Source organism: Canis lupus, chromosome X (assembly GCF_011100685.1).
Source record: "Canis lupus familiaris isolate Mischka breed German Shepherd chromosome X, alternate assembly UU_Cfam_GSD_1.0, whole genome shotgun sequence".
Classification (NCBI taxonomy): domain Eukaryota; kingdom Metazoa; phylum Chordata; class Mammalia; order Carnivora; family Canidae; genus Canis; species Canis lupus.
The window spans coordinates 43,592,723-43,609,077 of NC_049260.1; the positions used below are offsets into that span (position 1 = coordinate 43,592,723).

Consider the following 16,355-nt stretch of genomic DNA (forward strand, 5'->3'; position numbering starts at 1 on the left):
CCAGTCGGATTGGTTTCCAATCTATACAGCATGTCTTCCACCCCTTGCCAAACACCTTCCCACCTTCTTTCCCTGCCTCTCTCCACCCCCCTTCTCCACCCTCATCTCCAATCTAGCTCTTAAGGAAATGCAGGTGGTGTCAGCGTCTCCAAAGGCCCCAGCTGGGCCGATGTCCTGTAGGATGGTGAGTCCCGCCACAGAATAGTACTTAAATTTACCATTCTTTCTTTTTCCTTTGCCAGAGCACAGGAAAGGCAAGGCAAGAAGAGCATAATGGAAAGAACACAGTGTCAGAAAAACTTGGGTCTGAATTCCAGTAAAAATTTAAAATCTGGCTCTATAACACAAAAAACTGCATGACCTTGCACATAGTATTTAATTTATCTCAGTTTCCGTAAAATATTTATCTACAAAGCTGCTGTGAGGATTAACTATCTAAAAGGGACCTAGCAATGATGCTGGGTACATGGGAGGTGATTAATAATGACAGACTATATTTATTATTAGGACAGAGTCCCTTACTCAGGGCCACTGCATATGGTTATGGCAGTTGCACAGTGTACAACCTTCACTGCCGTGTGCTTCGGCTTTGTTCCTTGTTCTCACCAAAGGAGTTGGACTGCACTGTCTCCCTGGTTACTGTTCAGCCCTGCTCAATAGCCAAGAAAGCAGGAGATCTTAGGTCTCAGCTCAGCCACATGCCTGCCTAGCTAGGAGGCCTGAGCTAACCAAGGATTTTAACTCTGGGCTCATTTACTCACTGTTCTCATCTACTCAAAACGGACAGATAAGGGGATCCCTGGGTGGCTCAGTGGTTTGGTGCCTGCCTTCAGCCCAGGGAGTGATCCTGGAGACCTGGGATCGAGTCCCACATTGGGCTTCCTGCATGGAGCCTGCTTCTCCCTCTGCCTATGTCTCTGTGTCTCTCATGAATAAATAAATAAATTTTTTTTAAAAAAGGGACAGATAATAAAAGGCAAGTTTAGGTTTCAGATCAGTGTGAAAATCAATAGGATTAGATATTCGAAGTTGTCTTGTTCAGGTACTAACATAACTAAGCACTTATGTTACCCTTACAGAATTTACCTACAGGTAGCCAACTCCAGAATCAGTTGGAAGAGACAAACATGCTCTCCTAGACATCTGGTGTCCTTTTTCGTGGCACTGTAACCTTTCCTGGGGCCCCTGGGCTCTGGCAAGGCAACCTGGAAATTGTTATTCTCTGTGTTAATCCTAATCCTTTAAAAACCACTCCCCCCTCTCCACTTCCATGGCTTGTGCAGGGCCAGCCTGAGCCCTTGTAGAGTCACTTACATTGGGGGAGCAGAAGTGGGCATGACTCTGCAAAGGGAAAGGAGTACCTTTCATGGTATAGGCTGGGTCGTTGTGTGTCCTTCCACACAGCTGTTGAATACTATACTGTGCAAGGTGACAAGATCAAAGGGGAACAAAAGTGACACAGCTCCTTCCTTCTGGGCAGTACAGCTGGAGCAAACGGGTGAATAGAAGGCTTCCACTGAAGTTGTCAGGCTCAAACAAAGGATAGTGGCCTCTCTAGTATTCCTATTTTCCAAGGGCTCAAGCTGTCTGCATGCTTGGGTCTCTGCCTTGGGACCATGTGGAGTGGAGTGAAGGACAGGGAGTTTTGTTAAGGGAAAAGGGCTATGGTTTCTTACTTCTAGTGTGTGTTAGGTACTGCTTCATGTACTTTCGTGTAGGTATTTCTATTAATGTTCACATCAACCCATCAAAGTCAGTGCCATTATTGTCAGTTGGCGGGTAAGAATTGTGAGGCCTGATAGGGGTAAATCAGGGACACCTGAGTGGCTCAGTTGGTTAATCATCTGCCTTCAGCTTAGGTCATGATTCTGGAGTCCTGGGATGGAGTCCCATATCGGGCTCCCTGCCCAGTGGGGCATCTGCTTCTCTCTCCCTCTGCTTCTCTTACTCTCTCTTTATCTTTCAAATAAATAAATAAAATAAATAAAATCTTTTAGAAAAAAAGGGGGAGCAGTTAAATCATTTTCCTAACCAGTAAGAAGCAGCAATGTCCAGACAAACTTGCCTTATTCCAACTCCAAGGGACAATCCCCCTGGAGCAAGGACTCTTAGGGGGAAGCAAAAGGTACTCGCACTGCAGTCATCCCCACATGCCCACAGAGACATTAGCTCTTTATGTGGAAGCATGAAAGCTAAGTGTAAGAAAGGGCTTTGTTGACACCAGCAAGGAGACTACATCTCAAAAACAAAAGCAAACTGCTTGCCAAGTCCTGGGCTGTTCCTCTCTTTTCCTCTTGGCACAGGTTATCTTTTCTTCTGATGAACAGATTTTCCCCTTTTGTTAAAAAAATCCCCCCCCCTTTTGGCCTAATAGTGATCAAGAATGAAAACTAATATTAGCAGAGACTGAAAAATCTCCTCCTACCTCCTCCCCAGTCTTTCTGAAGTTTTCTTTTTTGGAAGTTTTGTTTTTAAACTCACCACAATAGCTTGGTATTCCAGGATCTCAGCAGCAAGGGTACACAGGGCCAGCCCCTCTCCCCTTTCCCTTTCCTCAGCAGCCAAAAGATAAGACTGCTCCAAGAGAAATAGCCACTCCCAGGTTTTTGCTGAAGGAAATATTTGCAAGATCCAGGAAGTGAGACACAAGGAGGCTTACACAGGGAGGGGAGGAAGGCCCAGAGGGATTGTTATTGCCACCCTTCTCTGCCCCTGGGCCCACAGAACTTCAAGTAAGGAACAATTAGTCTGGCAATTACAAATGCAAGTGGTAAGACTCGCACTGAACCTTCCACAGCCCCCAGGAGGCTGGTGCAAAGAGAACAGAGAAGTTTTTGCTTTCTTGTGGCTGTCCTGGAGCTAAAGCCTAGCTCCCCCTCTCCAATGGCCCCAACTTGGAATTTCCAAGAAGGTCTTCCTATTATTCCTCTGGATTTCACATGGTGCCATGGACATGGCAGTAAGGGGATGAGAGCAATCTGTCTTGTTTATGGAGAGTCCATCATGCATCAAGCATGGGGCTGGACAGTTGACAGACCCACTTTCATTTAGGTCTGCAATCTTCTGGCATGGGTATTCTCTTGGCCATGTTAGAAATGAGGCTCGGAGTGGTTAATTGGGTGAACACAAAGGGAACAGTGGCCAGAAGTTACAGTTAAGGTCCATCTGACTTCCATGCCCCCACTTTTGCCCACGCAACATGCTGCCTCTTCAGCATTCTGATAACCTTCTCAAGAGATTTAGTAAGAAAACATTTTAGGAGCAAACAATACATTGTCAGGGGACCTGAGGGGTCTGATACAAGAATAATTCAGCTGAGGATCAGGCTGGCCAAGCTCATTAAGGCTCTATTCTCTGATATCCAGAGGTAATGAAACTTTGGCATGCATAAGAATCACCCGGAGGGCTAATTAAAACAGGTTTCTGGAGCCCATCCCCAGAATTTCTGATTTAGTAGGTCTGGGGCAAGGTGGGGAATTTTAATTTCTAACAATTTCCCGGATGATGATGGTACTGCTGATCTGGGATCACACTCTGGGATCTATTGCTCTAAACAGTCATTACCTACAAGGTTCCCAACTCATTGGGATATCTTAAAGAGGTATAAAGCCATTAAAAAAACTTCTCAAAACAAAATTCACTTAATTAACAGGTGACAACTAGGATAAAGATTTACAAAATAAAATAATGGGAATACTGGTCCAAAAAGTTCTGGGAATCCTGATGTTATTCAAGGAAATTTGGTGCCCCACCATGGTTAAGCAACAGACAGGTCAGGGAAAGAGAGGACTTGTCTATTTGAGTCCTCATGTATACCTGATGTTAATGTACTGACTTTTAAAAATCTAGAATACAATAGGAAAGACTTAATACCAAAGTTATGAAGAACACAATTCTATCATGGACAGTTTAAAAGGCATTCTGGTTGCTCAATTATTCTCTGGGATGCATGTATGTAAGGCTTAAGATTTTAAACCTTTGGGAGTAACCCTAAAGATCCACAAAATGTAGTAACTGGTCATTTTGCAAAGGGTATGAATTTGACTTCCAAGGTATCATAGTACTGGTTTATAGGACAAGGCACCTAGCAAAGGCCTTGTCAACCACTTGGCACTGCCATTTCAACATGGCTTGAGGGGTCTCTGATGTCAAGGTACACAGATGCAGTAACCATGGCAGAGAGAAAATGTGCTTCTTTATGAATAATGGCACTGAAGTGCAAACTATCTGCAAGATAGTGCTGGCGATAGAAGTGATGGAAAGGTCTTAAGAAAGTGATGCTTCTGAGCTAGGCTGTACAATGTTTATGGTGGGAGTGGGAGGTTCTGTGTTGCAGTGTTAGTGACAAATTTGGAAATTTGCAAAAGTCTGGTGACATACACTTTCAGAAATATCAAAGCTCTCAGACTTAAATATGCAGAAGGGCTGGTTGATAGAGAATTCTAGCAAACCAAATGCTAGATAACAGTGAGATCAAGCATGTCTGGTAAGTAATACTGTCTATCATTAGTATGGGGATTTTTCCAAAGCCTTTGATCTTTAACTTCATAGGCCTAAATCAAACCAATCAATCTTCTTCTTTAGATTTTCTTTTTTATTATAAATTCCAGCAACTTGACATGTACCCCCCAAATACCATGTGTATTCAACCCCAGCTATTTATAGCTTACTAGCTGCCTTTCTGGATTTTCTTTGTGTGTGGCTACTATCAGATTCAACATGTGATTTAGGATTTAGCCTTTTTGGTTAATATTAATTAAAAATACTCATTTCTTTGCAAGACCCAGTATTTGTATACCTGTCATTGTTAATAGCTATATTCTGTTCCATCATGATGATATATTTGATTGGTAAATCTTTTCCATGATTACAAATAGCACTACTATGAACATCTTTAAGCAAATACTATTTTCCTTGTTTTAAAGGCTATTTCTTTGGGCGTCTGCTGGGTCAGTGGGTCTGAACAGTTTTCTAACTCTTGTTGCATATTTCTAGGTTGTTCTCCAGGAAAATTGAACCAATTTATACTGCTCCCAGAAACGGTTTCCTCACAGCCTTGTCAAGATAGGGTTTTATGGGTTCTGTTTATCATTTCCATTAATTGTTGATAGTTTAATAAGCAGTTGTGACATGTAGAAGTTGTTTTTGTTTGCATTTCTTTAATTGCTAGTGAGAATGTACTTTTCCAGGCAGTGATTTCACTGCCTTGAGTTTCTCCAGTGTAAATTGCCTGCTTAGTTTCCTTGCCCTTTTATGAAGCTGAATCTGAAAGCTGACCTTCTATACCTATATCCATTCTTTATAGTTTTTGGACAGTCAGCTGTTATCAATGATGCTGACCACATTTTCCTCATTCTGTTGTTTAGCTTATTATATATATTTTTAAGATTTTATTTATTTATTCATGAGAAACATACACAGAGAGAGAGAGGCAGAGACACAGGCAGAGGGAGAAGCAGGCTCCATGCAGGCAGCATGACATAGGACTCAATCCCGGGTCTCCAGGATCAGGCCCTGGGCTGAAGACGGCGCTAAACTGCCGAGCCACCCAGGCTGCCCTTGCTCATTATATTTTATTTTACAAAGTACTACCCCAAAAAACTTTTTGTATTTTTAAAATCATCCATCTTGTCTCTAATGATATCCTCCATTTAACAGAAACAAATTTATCTTCCATTCATAGTTGGAACAAATATGCTACTCCACTGTCTGCTTCCTGGAAGTTTCTACAGAGCATTGTATGTGCTATGGATCTAAGTTAACTATTCTCTAAATTGATACCTAAATTTCCAACATCTATTAAAGAAAGAGTGATTGCTTTCCCCAGTTCAGGGATGCTTCCAGTGTGCTCTATATTCTTGGAATAGCTTGAATCTATTCCTAGAAACTCTTTTTTAAAAAAATTTCACTGTTTGCCTTTTTTCAACCCTCTCTCATATGGTTTTGATAATTGTCACTTTATGACAGGCTTTAGAATCTGATAGGGTAAGTCTACCATCATTGCCTTTTTAAATTAATGTATTCTTTGGTATTCTTGCCCACTTACTCTTCCAGATAAATTTCACTATGAATTTGACAAGTTCTATAAAGCATCCTGCAGTGACTAATTGGCAGTGCCTCACATCTATACATTAACTTAGGGAGTGCTGTAATAATCACTGCTAGATTTACTCTCCTCAGACTGAAGCAGCGTATAGCTATGCATTTATTCAGGTCTTTATCTCTCCCGTTAGAGTTTTATAATTTTCCTGGAATAAGTTTACATTAATGCCCAAGATTACATTAATGCCCAAGTATTTAAATTCCCTTTGTCACACTTTTGACAAACCCATGCCTCAGAAGACTGCATTCTTTGTAGGTGGCAATGTCTTCCTGAAAAGTGTACTCTTCCTAATACAATGAGATTCAATTGTGAATTATCCATTTTCTTTCACTCAATCAGCAAATAGGAAATGTGTACTAGATATTCCATACTCTTCTCATGATGTGGTTTGATAAAAGGAAGGAAGAGAGCCCTAGGCTAAGAGCTGAAAAATCTGGGTCATAGTCTAGTTTTGTCACGTACTTGCTTTATAATCCTGGAAGCAAAGGGCTCTGGAGTCCGATGCCCCTTTGACCTTGGGCAAATGACTTTCATCTATCTATAAGTTCCCTCATCTGTAAAATTGGGTCAATAAATGGTAACTATCTCATGGGGTGATGATAAATAATAAATAATTCATGTGAAATGCTTATAGCAGTGCCTGACACATAATAAACACTTCATGAATGTTAGCTATTATACCTTTTGTTGTTGTTGTTCTTTATAACAGTATAGTACTACCTTCTCCTGAGTCTTGGCTTCCTTATCAGTGAAATGGGAAAAATAGAGCTTGACTGCAAATGGTTGTTGTAAGGATTAACTATGGCCACATATATAAAAGCGCTCTACACGTTCTAAAGCTCTGTGCCAAATGGAACATCAGGAAGGATCAGAGGAAGCAATCACAGGTACAGAAAACCAAGAGAGATAATCTAGAAAATACTTTCTTTTGGATTTTAAATGCATCATTTATGGATCTGCTTTTTCTCCTGGCAGATCTACTCACTGACGTTTTTCCCTCCTGCTAATATTATAATGCATTTGCAGTCTCTGCACACAAATCAAATAACAGTGGAGGGAGAAAACCAAAAGTGTAACTACCTGAAATTAAAATTCATCGCAGGCTTCCCGGCAAAGAGAGTGGCTCAAGAATATACGTTTGATTTTCCCACCTACACCTATCATTCCAATTGTGACAGAAATGACATAAGAAACATTAAAAATGTGTGTGGGGGTTGGAGGGGAAGGTGAGCGGAAACTCCATCAAGGTTTCGTCTCTTAAATGTCGTCTCTGCCCTTGACCTTCTTATCTTCCTGAGGTCATAAACTGTCATCCAGCTTCACCTCCAAATTCTTTTTTTTTCTTTCCATTGACCTCTCTTTTCTGATTTTAAATTTAAACTGCTTTTCCAGATCTTGACCAAACCTGCACTTAAACCAGTGGTTCTCATAATTAGCTTGCATCGGAATTGCTTGGAGGGCTTGTTAAAACACAGCTTGAGAGCCCCAACCTGGGTTTCTGATTCAGTAGGTCTGAGTGGGGCCTCAGGATTTGCATCCCTAACCAGTTCAGAGGCAATACCGAGGTTGCCGGTCCCAGGAGCACATTTTGAGGACCACCAGCTTAAACATTACTGCTCCCTCTAATTACCACCCCATTCCTCTTCTTCCTTTCCCTAGCCAACTTATTCTTTTGAGACATTTCTAAAATGTTCAGCTATGTTTTTAAAGTTCTTTTAAAATATTTTTCTTTTTTGAAAAGATTTGATTTATTTATTCATAAAAGACACACAGAGAGGGGCAGAGACATAGACAGAGGGAGAAGCAGGCTCCCTGCCAGGGAGCACAATGCGGGACTTGATCTCAGGATCCCAGGATCACGACCTAAGCCAAAGGCAGATGCTCAAACCCCTGAGCCACCCAGGTGTTCCTTAAAATATCTTTCTAATGACACAGTGTCACTACCACATAATCACTGTATTAAAATTAATGAAAGGAAATGGAAACCTTCCTACATTGGTAGTGGAAATGTGAAACGGTACAGCCACTTTGAAAAACAGGCTGTTCCTCAGAAAGTTAATAGAATTGCCATATGGCCCCCAGATTGCACTCCTTAAGTTTAGACCCAAGAGAACTGAAAACACGTCCACCCAGAAACTTGCACACGAATGGTCACAGCAGCATTATTCACAGTAGCTGAAAAGTGGAAACTACCTAAATGTCCACCAATAGATGAATGGATACATCAAAAGTGGTATGTCCATATAGTGAAATATTATTTGGCAAAGAAAAGGCATGAAGTACATTTCTTTCCTATGAATCCCCTTACAGACATCATGCCCTCTACTTTCTATGCCCACCACTGTACTAAGTTTGCTTTCCTGAAGATCACTTGTGGTTCTGAACTGTCAAAGCCAGTAGTGGTCCTCTTCTCATCTTTTGTCATGGTGCACTGGCCTGCCTCTTCTACCATGCCAGCTGCTTGCTTCTTCAGCGTATTTGCTGGTTCTTCTTCATCTTACCCCTGTGGCTGCCTGATTGACAAGCCTCCTCTGAAGGATCCACTTGTCTTCCTCATTAACTTCAAAGTCAGCATGTCAAACATATCTGCACCAAGTTAGCTCCCTTTTCTCACCTGCCCCAGCCCTGTCAATTACTTTCTCTAGGTATCTTGCCGCTCGGAGTTACTTTTGACTTATTTCCTTTCTTTCCCAAATTCCAGTCACCAGTCCTCTCTCCTTTTTCCTCAAAAGGTGTCACTTCCTTGTAAGCAAGTCATCTGAACAGACAATTCAAAGGAGAAGCAATGCAAATATTAAGTAAACACATGAAAACATCTCAAATGAGAATAACCAAAGTGAGGCCAATTGAAACTGTACTACTGTTCCCACGTATTGCATTAGAAACATTTGCCACAGATGGCAAGATTTGGGGGAAGCTGGTATCCTTATATATTGTTAATGGCAGTGTAAAATGCCTCCTGGGAAAGAGTTTGGTGCAATCTATCAAAAACAGTAAGAATGTTTGTATGGTTTCCACTAGTGATCTCAACTCTGGATAATTGTTTTTAATGAGATAATTCAAAATGAGAAAAAGGTTAGAGCCTACTCAAAATTTTTCTGCAACATTACTTTGTAATAGCAAGAAATTGGAAACAACCTAATCTCCAACAATTTGGGAATGATTAAGCAAATTATAGCACATTAAGCTGCTGAAATATGCAGCCATTAAAATTTATAACTATTGAGGAAGCCAGTACAGCAACATGAAAAATTGTTTACTAAGTAATGCTTGGTGGAAAAAAAAAAGAAGCAGGACACACAAAATCACATCTACATAGTTATTATAACTCTGCTCCCCCTGCAAATCTCTATACCTATAGATAAAAGCAGATAGGGAAATGAAAACAATGAGGGTGTTAGGGTGGTAGGAATAAGGCTACTTTTTCTTCTGGTTTTAATTTCCTGTAATATGGTTTTCATAATAAACAGTTTCTCCCCAAAATAGCACACATATTTATCTGTCTTTGGCTTCATTCCTGCTGCACTTCCACCTTCCCAATCCAGGGCCGTGCTCTTTCATGCCTGGATCACTGCCCCTGGCTGCTCTTCCTCCAACCTATCGAGGCTGCAGAATGCAGCCCAGGTGCCTCAAGTGCTGCATTTATCACGTCACTTACCTGATGGATAACTCTTCAATAGCTTCCGTATTTGTGATATTACATAGTTTTCAAGGCCTACCTATCCTGGTCCAATACCTCACTCTTCCACCCTTTTCTCTACTGTTCCTGTGACTGCTGCTCCCCCCTCCCTTATTATCATAACTACCATTTACTGAGGGTTTACTGTGCCAGGTTTCGTTCCAAATGCTTTACACATATTTGCTCATTTAATTCTAGCAACAATCACATGAGGTAGGTACTCTAACCCCACTTTACGAATAAGGAAACTGATGGGAGAGAGAGGGAAGAGGAGAGAGATAGAGAGACAGACAGACATCCACTTGCCCAGCTCACACATCTAGAGAAATTAAGAAACTGGATTTGAATCTGGGCAGACTGATTCCAAGGCCAGAACTCTTAACCAGCGAAATTTCTTTTTCCAACCTACTCTGCTTAGTCCCTCTGGGCCTTTCCCCCTGTGGGTCCCAGTCTTCTGTTTTCTTACCCCCCAACAAACTTAAATAGAGAACAATTTATCATCTACTGGCCCCATACCACTTCCTAGATGCTTCTTGTTTAAACCATGCATTTGACATTTTTTCATCTCATGGCAACTCATCTGAGTAAGCAAGAGCTCGCTTTAAATCCTGGTTCATCCCATTAGTAGCTGTGAGACTTTTGCTGAATTACTTTTAACTTTTCTGAACCTCATAGCCTTTATCTGAGTCTGTGGTTCTCAAAGGGTGATCTGGGGACCAGCTGCATCAGTATCACCTGGGGGAGCTTGTTAGAAATGCAAACTTTGAGCTTCACTCCAGTACCTCCTGAATCACACTCTCTGGCAGGGGTTGGGGTGGGGGGTGCTGCGGGTAGGGGTGGGATCTATTTGTCTATGTTTTAACAAGCCCTCCAAGTGTTTCTAAAGCACATTCAAATTTGAAAACCACTGCCCTAGTGAGAGTAATACCTACCTGACAGAGTTTGGGGGAATATAAAACATAACATAATATGTATAACTTAGCTGGCAGTACATAGGTTGTTTTGTAAGTGGTAATTTATTATTACTGCTACTTAACTTTGTGTGTGTTAGTCATCCTTGCTCACGCTGTGGGTGGACAGGCATTGTGCTTCCTGATGCTCTTTCTCTAATATTCCTGTTTGCCTGAAAAAGGCAGTACATACACTATATTTTGAATAAAGCCCTCTTTATGTTAAGAATGGCATAAGGAAAATACATTTATAGTACTGTACTCATTGAAAAAAATCCATGTATAAGGGGATCCACACAATTCAAATCTGTGTCATTCAAGGGTCAGCTGTAAATTATTTAAGTGCTTTGCATGGTGCCTAGAATAGAGCACCATGCTCAAGAAATGCTAGGTAGCATTATTATTTTTGTATCATTTCACCTATTCAATGGTGGAAGAGGCTGTTTCTTTGGTTGGTAAGCCAATGACACTCTCTTGAACAACTTTTCTGTGTCAGGTGCTGTGTTAGGCACAGAGGAGAAATCTAAAGCCAAGATATGGTCTTCTTTCTCAGAGGTCTCAGTCTAATATGGGAAATTCAGACCCACTGGATTGAGATGATCTCTCCAAGGACATGGTACAAGTCAGCCCATAGTGAGGAATCAGACCAGCCATAGAGTCCCATAGTATCCCTACCCAGACCTCAGACTTCTGAGACATGACGCTAAGGGATCTTTTTGAAAGGTTTCCTTAGGGATCCTAATTGATGCAGTTATAAGGGAGGAAAGCGTAAACTTTGGGACCAGACAAACCTGGGTCCCAGTCCTGGCTCCATTGCTAAGTAGTTATGTGATGTCAGCTACATTATATAATCTCCCTGGACCTCATTTGTAACATAAGTAATAAAATGAACTGTTGTGGAGAATAAATGAGATTATGAATTAAACAGGATCCAGCCCAGTGACTGACACTTAGTAGGCTTTTCATAAATGTTGGGTTCTTCCCTTTTTTCATAGCCAACCAGAAAACTGATAGGTTTCTCAGACTTTGGAGTCAAAAGAAAGCCAAAATTATTTCTGACTTTACTACCAAATCACAGGGGATAATGCAGGCCCCAGGAAAGAACCCTGGGCTCTTTGGGGGTCAGGAGAGCCAGATTCTAGTCCTCTCCTTCAGTGAGAGTTAAAGAATCAATATACTTCAGGAGTATCTTGTATAATTTGGCCTGGAGAAGAACTGGCTAAAAGAACACATCAAGGAATTTCACAAAAGAGAGGGTTCTGCCAGGCTGATGGAAAGCAACGCAGATAAGGTAACTGTGCACTCCTTATAGACAACTATGGAAGGTGGGCTCATCTCTTGGGAGCATGAGTGCCAGGTTCCCCACATTACAGAAGCAGAATCTATACTCTTTTTTTTTTTCTTTAAAGGCTTTGCCCAAGAAAGTCTTCTCCCTCTAGTCAAGGCCATATGTGCCATTTACAAAAATGTCCCTACCTTCTTCCAGGAGTTTTAATCTATCATTAGCATTATCTGCCCCTGTACTTTCATGTGCAGACCCTACGTTCTCAGTAAGCCCTCTGAAAAGAACCATGGCTAAGTCCAAGAAACAAGTGCCTCAAACAACTGAGGCAAAGGCACAGCAGTACTGGACGGTACTCCTCTCTGTCCTCTCCAATTGCCCAGGCTGCTGGGAGAGCAGGCCTCATTTATGCCTTCTCATCTATATTTCAGCATGATCTGCTCCCACACATCCTTGCTCTGGGGCAGGTATGCCCCAGGCTTCTGAGCTGATGGGCACAACGTCCCACAATGCTGCCCAACTACTCCCTATTCCAAAATGTCCTAGTGATCAGTTTGGTCTGTAGTACAGCTGCCTGGGGGTGGGGCAGGATAGATTACATCTATGGCATCAAGTTCTTGGTTCGGATAGCAGGCCAGGCTCCTCAAAGAAACCTGAGTGAACAAAAGATCTTAGCAATTTCCATAGAAGCCTCAGAGACACCAACTCGCCCCAACTCCCTGAGTGATCACTTACCTCCCTGACTGGCTGGTCTTCCTGTTTCCTGTTATTGGTTTCCATTTGTCCCCAGGAAATTCCTGCAAGGCAAAATTCTGATAAGTGAGGGAGCTCTGAGCAGACAGGTATCCAGATGATCTCAAAAATGTGAAGAGGTCAGGAGCCTGTCCCTGGGCAGATCCCTCAGTTGGTTTCTTCTATTCTCCCATACCAGGCTAGAGAAATATGCACTTGGAGGGCTGCCTTCCTGTCAGGAGGCCCAGTGAACTGCTGGGGGCATGCAGAGACTATGAGAGCACTGGATCGTGTGCTCTAGAAACTCTGCGTTTCCCTCTCTTTCTCTGCTCCCCTCCAAAACCACCTTATAAACCAGTTTAGCACGTTTGCTGTTTGCTCTGGCTCTCATGAAGGAGGTCTTTTTGTTTGTTCTGCTGGGTGAACCTGCTCATTCCTCTTCTAACATAGAAAGCATCTTCTTGTAAGCCCTGGCGCTTGAGAGGGCTTGGAGGCCCGAGGCTCCCGCTGCAACCTTCTCGGAGGGTGAGGCAGAAGGAGAGCATGCATACACACATACCAGCACACCCCTGTATCGCAGGAGCCCTTCGTCCTCCTTCCAGATCTGCTGGCAGGGACTGAGGTGGGCTCATCTTTGGGGAACATGAGTGCCAGGTGCCACATTCCCCACACTACCAGAGTACACCCTCCACCCTGGGCATTTTTTCCTTAAGGGCTTTGCCCAAGCAACCCTTTTCCCTGTAGTTCAAGCCACATGTGCCATTTGTAAAAATGTCCCTTCCTTCCTATACTAGCTCCAAACCTGATGCAGATTTGCCTCTGACATGTTCCCTGATTTTGCATCCAGAAATCTACCTAGCAACTCAGAGCTTAGCTCAACAGGGATGCAGTTTTTCCTAAACCTCACCAATCTTCCAAATTCCCTCTTTCTCCAATGCTATTAATATTGGTCCTATTCAAAATTTGATTACCTTTGCCCCAGTAAAAACAAAACAAAAAACCTTTTTACTCCCTTTGGGAGTAAGGTACTTGGTGTCAGTCATATTGGCCAAGACACTTATTAGTTGTGTTATTTGAGGGAAGTTATGTCACCTCTCTGAACCTCAGCTTCCTATCTGGCAAATAAGGACTAGGCTATGAAGCTTTGCTAGCTTTGCTAGTGAGAACAAAATGGGAGGTGCATAGAGGATGCCTAGCACAGCACTCAGCATGTAGGAGGTGGTAGATGTCAGGAGCCATGGACAAGATGAAGTTTTATAGCTTTCCCAAGGCCTAAGCGGTCCCTGCCTGTACCTGTCATGTTAGAGCAGCTCTGACCACTTGTTAGACTTCAGATCCTGCCTCTACACCCTTGTGAGATGTCCCTGCCCTCAAAGACACTATTACTCATTCAGCCACAGTGGGAGCCAGGATTTCCTGTCCATGCCCTATGGAAAGTGCTCAGTAAATAGCAGCAGCCAAACCAAAGTCCTGTCCCAATTCGCAGCCTCCTTCTCAGCTCCCCAGTAGATCACCTTACTTTTTTCCCTTGAGCCACTTAGGTTGGTATTGATTGCCTCCACTCTTTGAACGAATGAGGCAGTTCTCCCTATGGCTTGTTGCAGACAGGGGATTGACTGCCACCCTGGTAGAAGTTATATAGCCAGAAGGCATCTTGCCATATTGGAGAGGGCTTGGGATTTTTAATCCACTTATGGAGAGGCAGCCCAGCATAGCTGGGAGCTTGGCCTTGGAAGCTAGATGACACAGATTCAAATCCCACACCTGCCCTTCACCAGCTGTGTGACCTCAGGCAAAGTACCCATCTTCTTTTTTAGCTTATTTTCCCAAGCTATTTAATAGTTAGATTATCAAAATAGCAGTGCTTTGAGGACTGAATAAGTTGATATGTGTAAAGCACCTAGAATAGTATCTGGTGCATAGTGGATACTCAAATGTTAGTTACTATTCTGTTGTTTAAGTGTGGGCTTTGCCACTCAGTACATGTGTGACCTCTCTGAGTCTCGGTTTCCTTGGCTATAATATGGGAATCCTATTATACCTTATCTCATACAATGGTTAAATGAAATAGTCTGATAATATGTGTGAAACTAACTGGCATGAAGTATGTGGAAAGTATATGCATACTGATTTTAGTTCTCTTAACAGCACTAAACAGGTTCTAATTAGCTCCCTAACCTCTTCCTGGGCCCTAAGGAGCAGGATCTCAGCCCTACTTCAGACAGCCACCCTATCAACCACCTTGGTCATTTGAGCTGGGGTGTCCTATCCCATGCTGCAAGTTTTCCCCATGTCTGGCATGTGTATGTGTGTGTTCAGGCAACAGGGGAAGAAATGGACATGAAGTGGCTCCACATATCTGAAAGCCTAGTGTCTAAGCAGGCCTGCTGAGCTGGTCTAACAGGCACTGGAAACCCATGTAGCCTCATCCTTCAGAGTACAAGAGGAGAGGCATGGTGTGGGTACAGACACACTGGCATTGCTGCTGCCAATTGCTGCAACCTGCAAAGTTCCCCTCCTTCCCTTATGGAGTTACTAGCTCTGGGTTCACACTTCTGGAAGCCATCATCTCCTTCCCCCCAGCTTCAGCCCCCTTTCTCTGCTATCTACTTGCAGAAGCTTTTTGGCAAGCATTTCAGCCTAAGCCAAAATCTCCCTTTATTTCAGGAGAAAATAACTCACACTTAACAGATGATTACTATCTGGTAGTCACTGTTCCAAAGTGCTTTACCCATGTTTAAACATTTAATCAACCAATTCATGAAGTAGGTACCACTAGCTGCATGTTTTTTGATGGGAAAGCTGGGGAATTTGAACACAGGCAGTCTGGTTCCAGCAACAGTCCCCTTTAACCAATATTTTCTATTTCCTCCCCTCTTTCCTTCCACATTTTGTTATAAATATTTTCAAGTGTACAGAAAAGTAGAACAAGTTTATAATTACCCATACATCCACCACTTAGACTTAACAATTAATATTTTACTATATCTGCCTTGTTCCCATACCTCTTTATTCCTCTATCCATCCACCAATCCATCTTACCTTCTTGATGCATTTTAAAGTAAGTGACAAACAACTTTATCCCCAGAAATTTGAAAGCCTCAAGGAAACAGAAAGATTTCTTGATGAATTACCCATGCTCACAAGAAGAAGTGGATGACTGAAATGACCTATATCTAGTAAAGAGATGGAATTTGTAGTTTAAAATCTTTCTGCAAAGTAAACTCCAGGTCCTGGTGGCTTCAATGATAAATTCTACTAAACCCTTAAGGAAGACATAATACTGATTGTACACAAACTCTTCTTGAAGACGGAAGAGGAGGGACCATTCCCAACGTATTTGGTAAGGCCAAAATAAAACTACAGACAAGAATCTCTGATAACCAGAAACACAAAAATCCTTAATGAAATATTAGCAAATCAAATCTAGTAACACATTAAAAAGGATACAATGTCATGACCAAGCAGGATTTAATCTAGCAATGCTAGTCTGGTTCTTATTTCAAAAATCAATTATAATTCGCCACATCAATAGAATGAAAGAAAAAACTATAGGATCATTTCAATATATAGGTAAAGCATTTAAAAAAATTCAGCATCCACTCCTGA

At 42.2% G+C, this 16,355-nt stretch overlaps 1 protein-coding gene across 2 annotated transcripts in view; it reads right to left on the minus strand.

Annotated features, from left to right (window-relative positions):
* SHROOM4 (shroom family member 4) overlaps positions 1-16,355 on the minus strand; it is a 273,467-nt gene that overhangs the window by 19,506 nt on the left and 237,606 nt on the right. For both annotated transcript variants that reach the window (XM_038587454.1, XM_038587455.1), the window contains one exon: positions 12,750-12,811. In XM_038587454.1, coding sequence (XP_038443382.1) covers positions 12,750-12,811 — 62 coding nt within the window. The remainder of the gene's footprint in view (positions 1-12,749; positions 12,812-16,355) is intronic.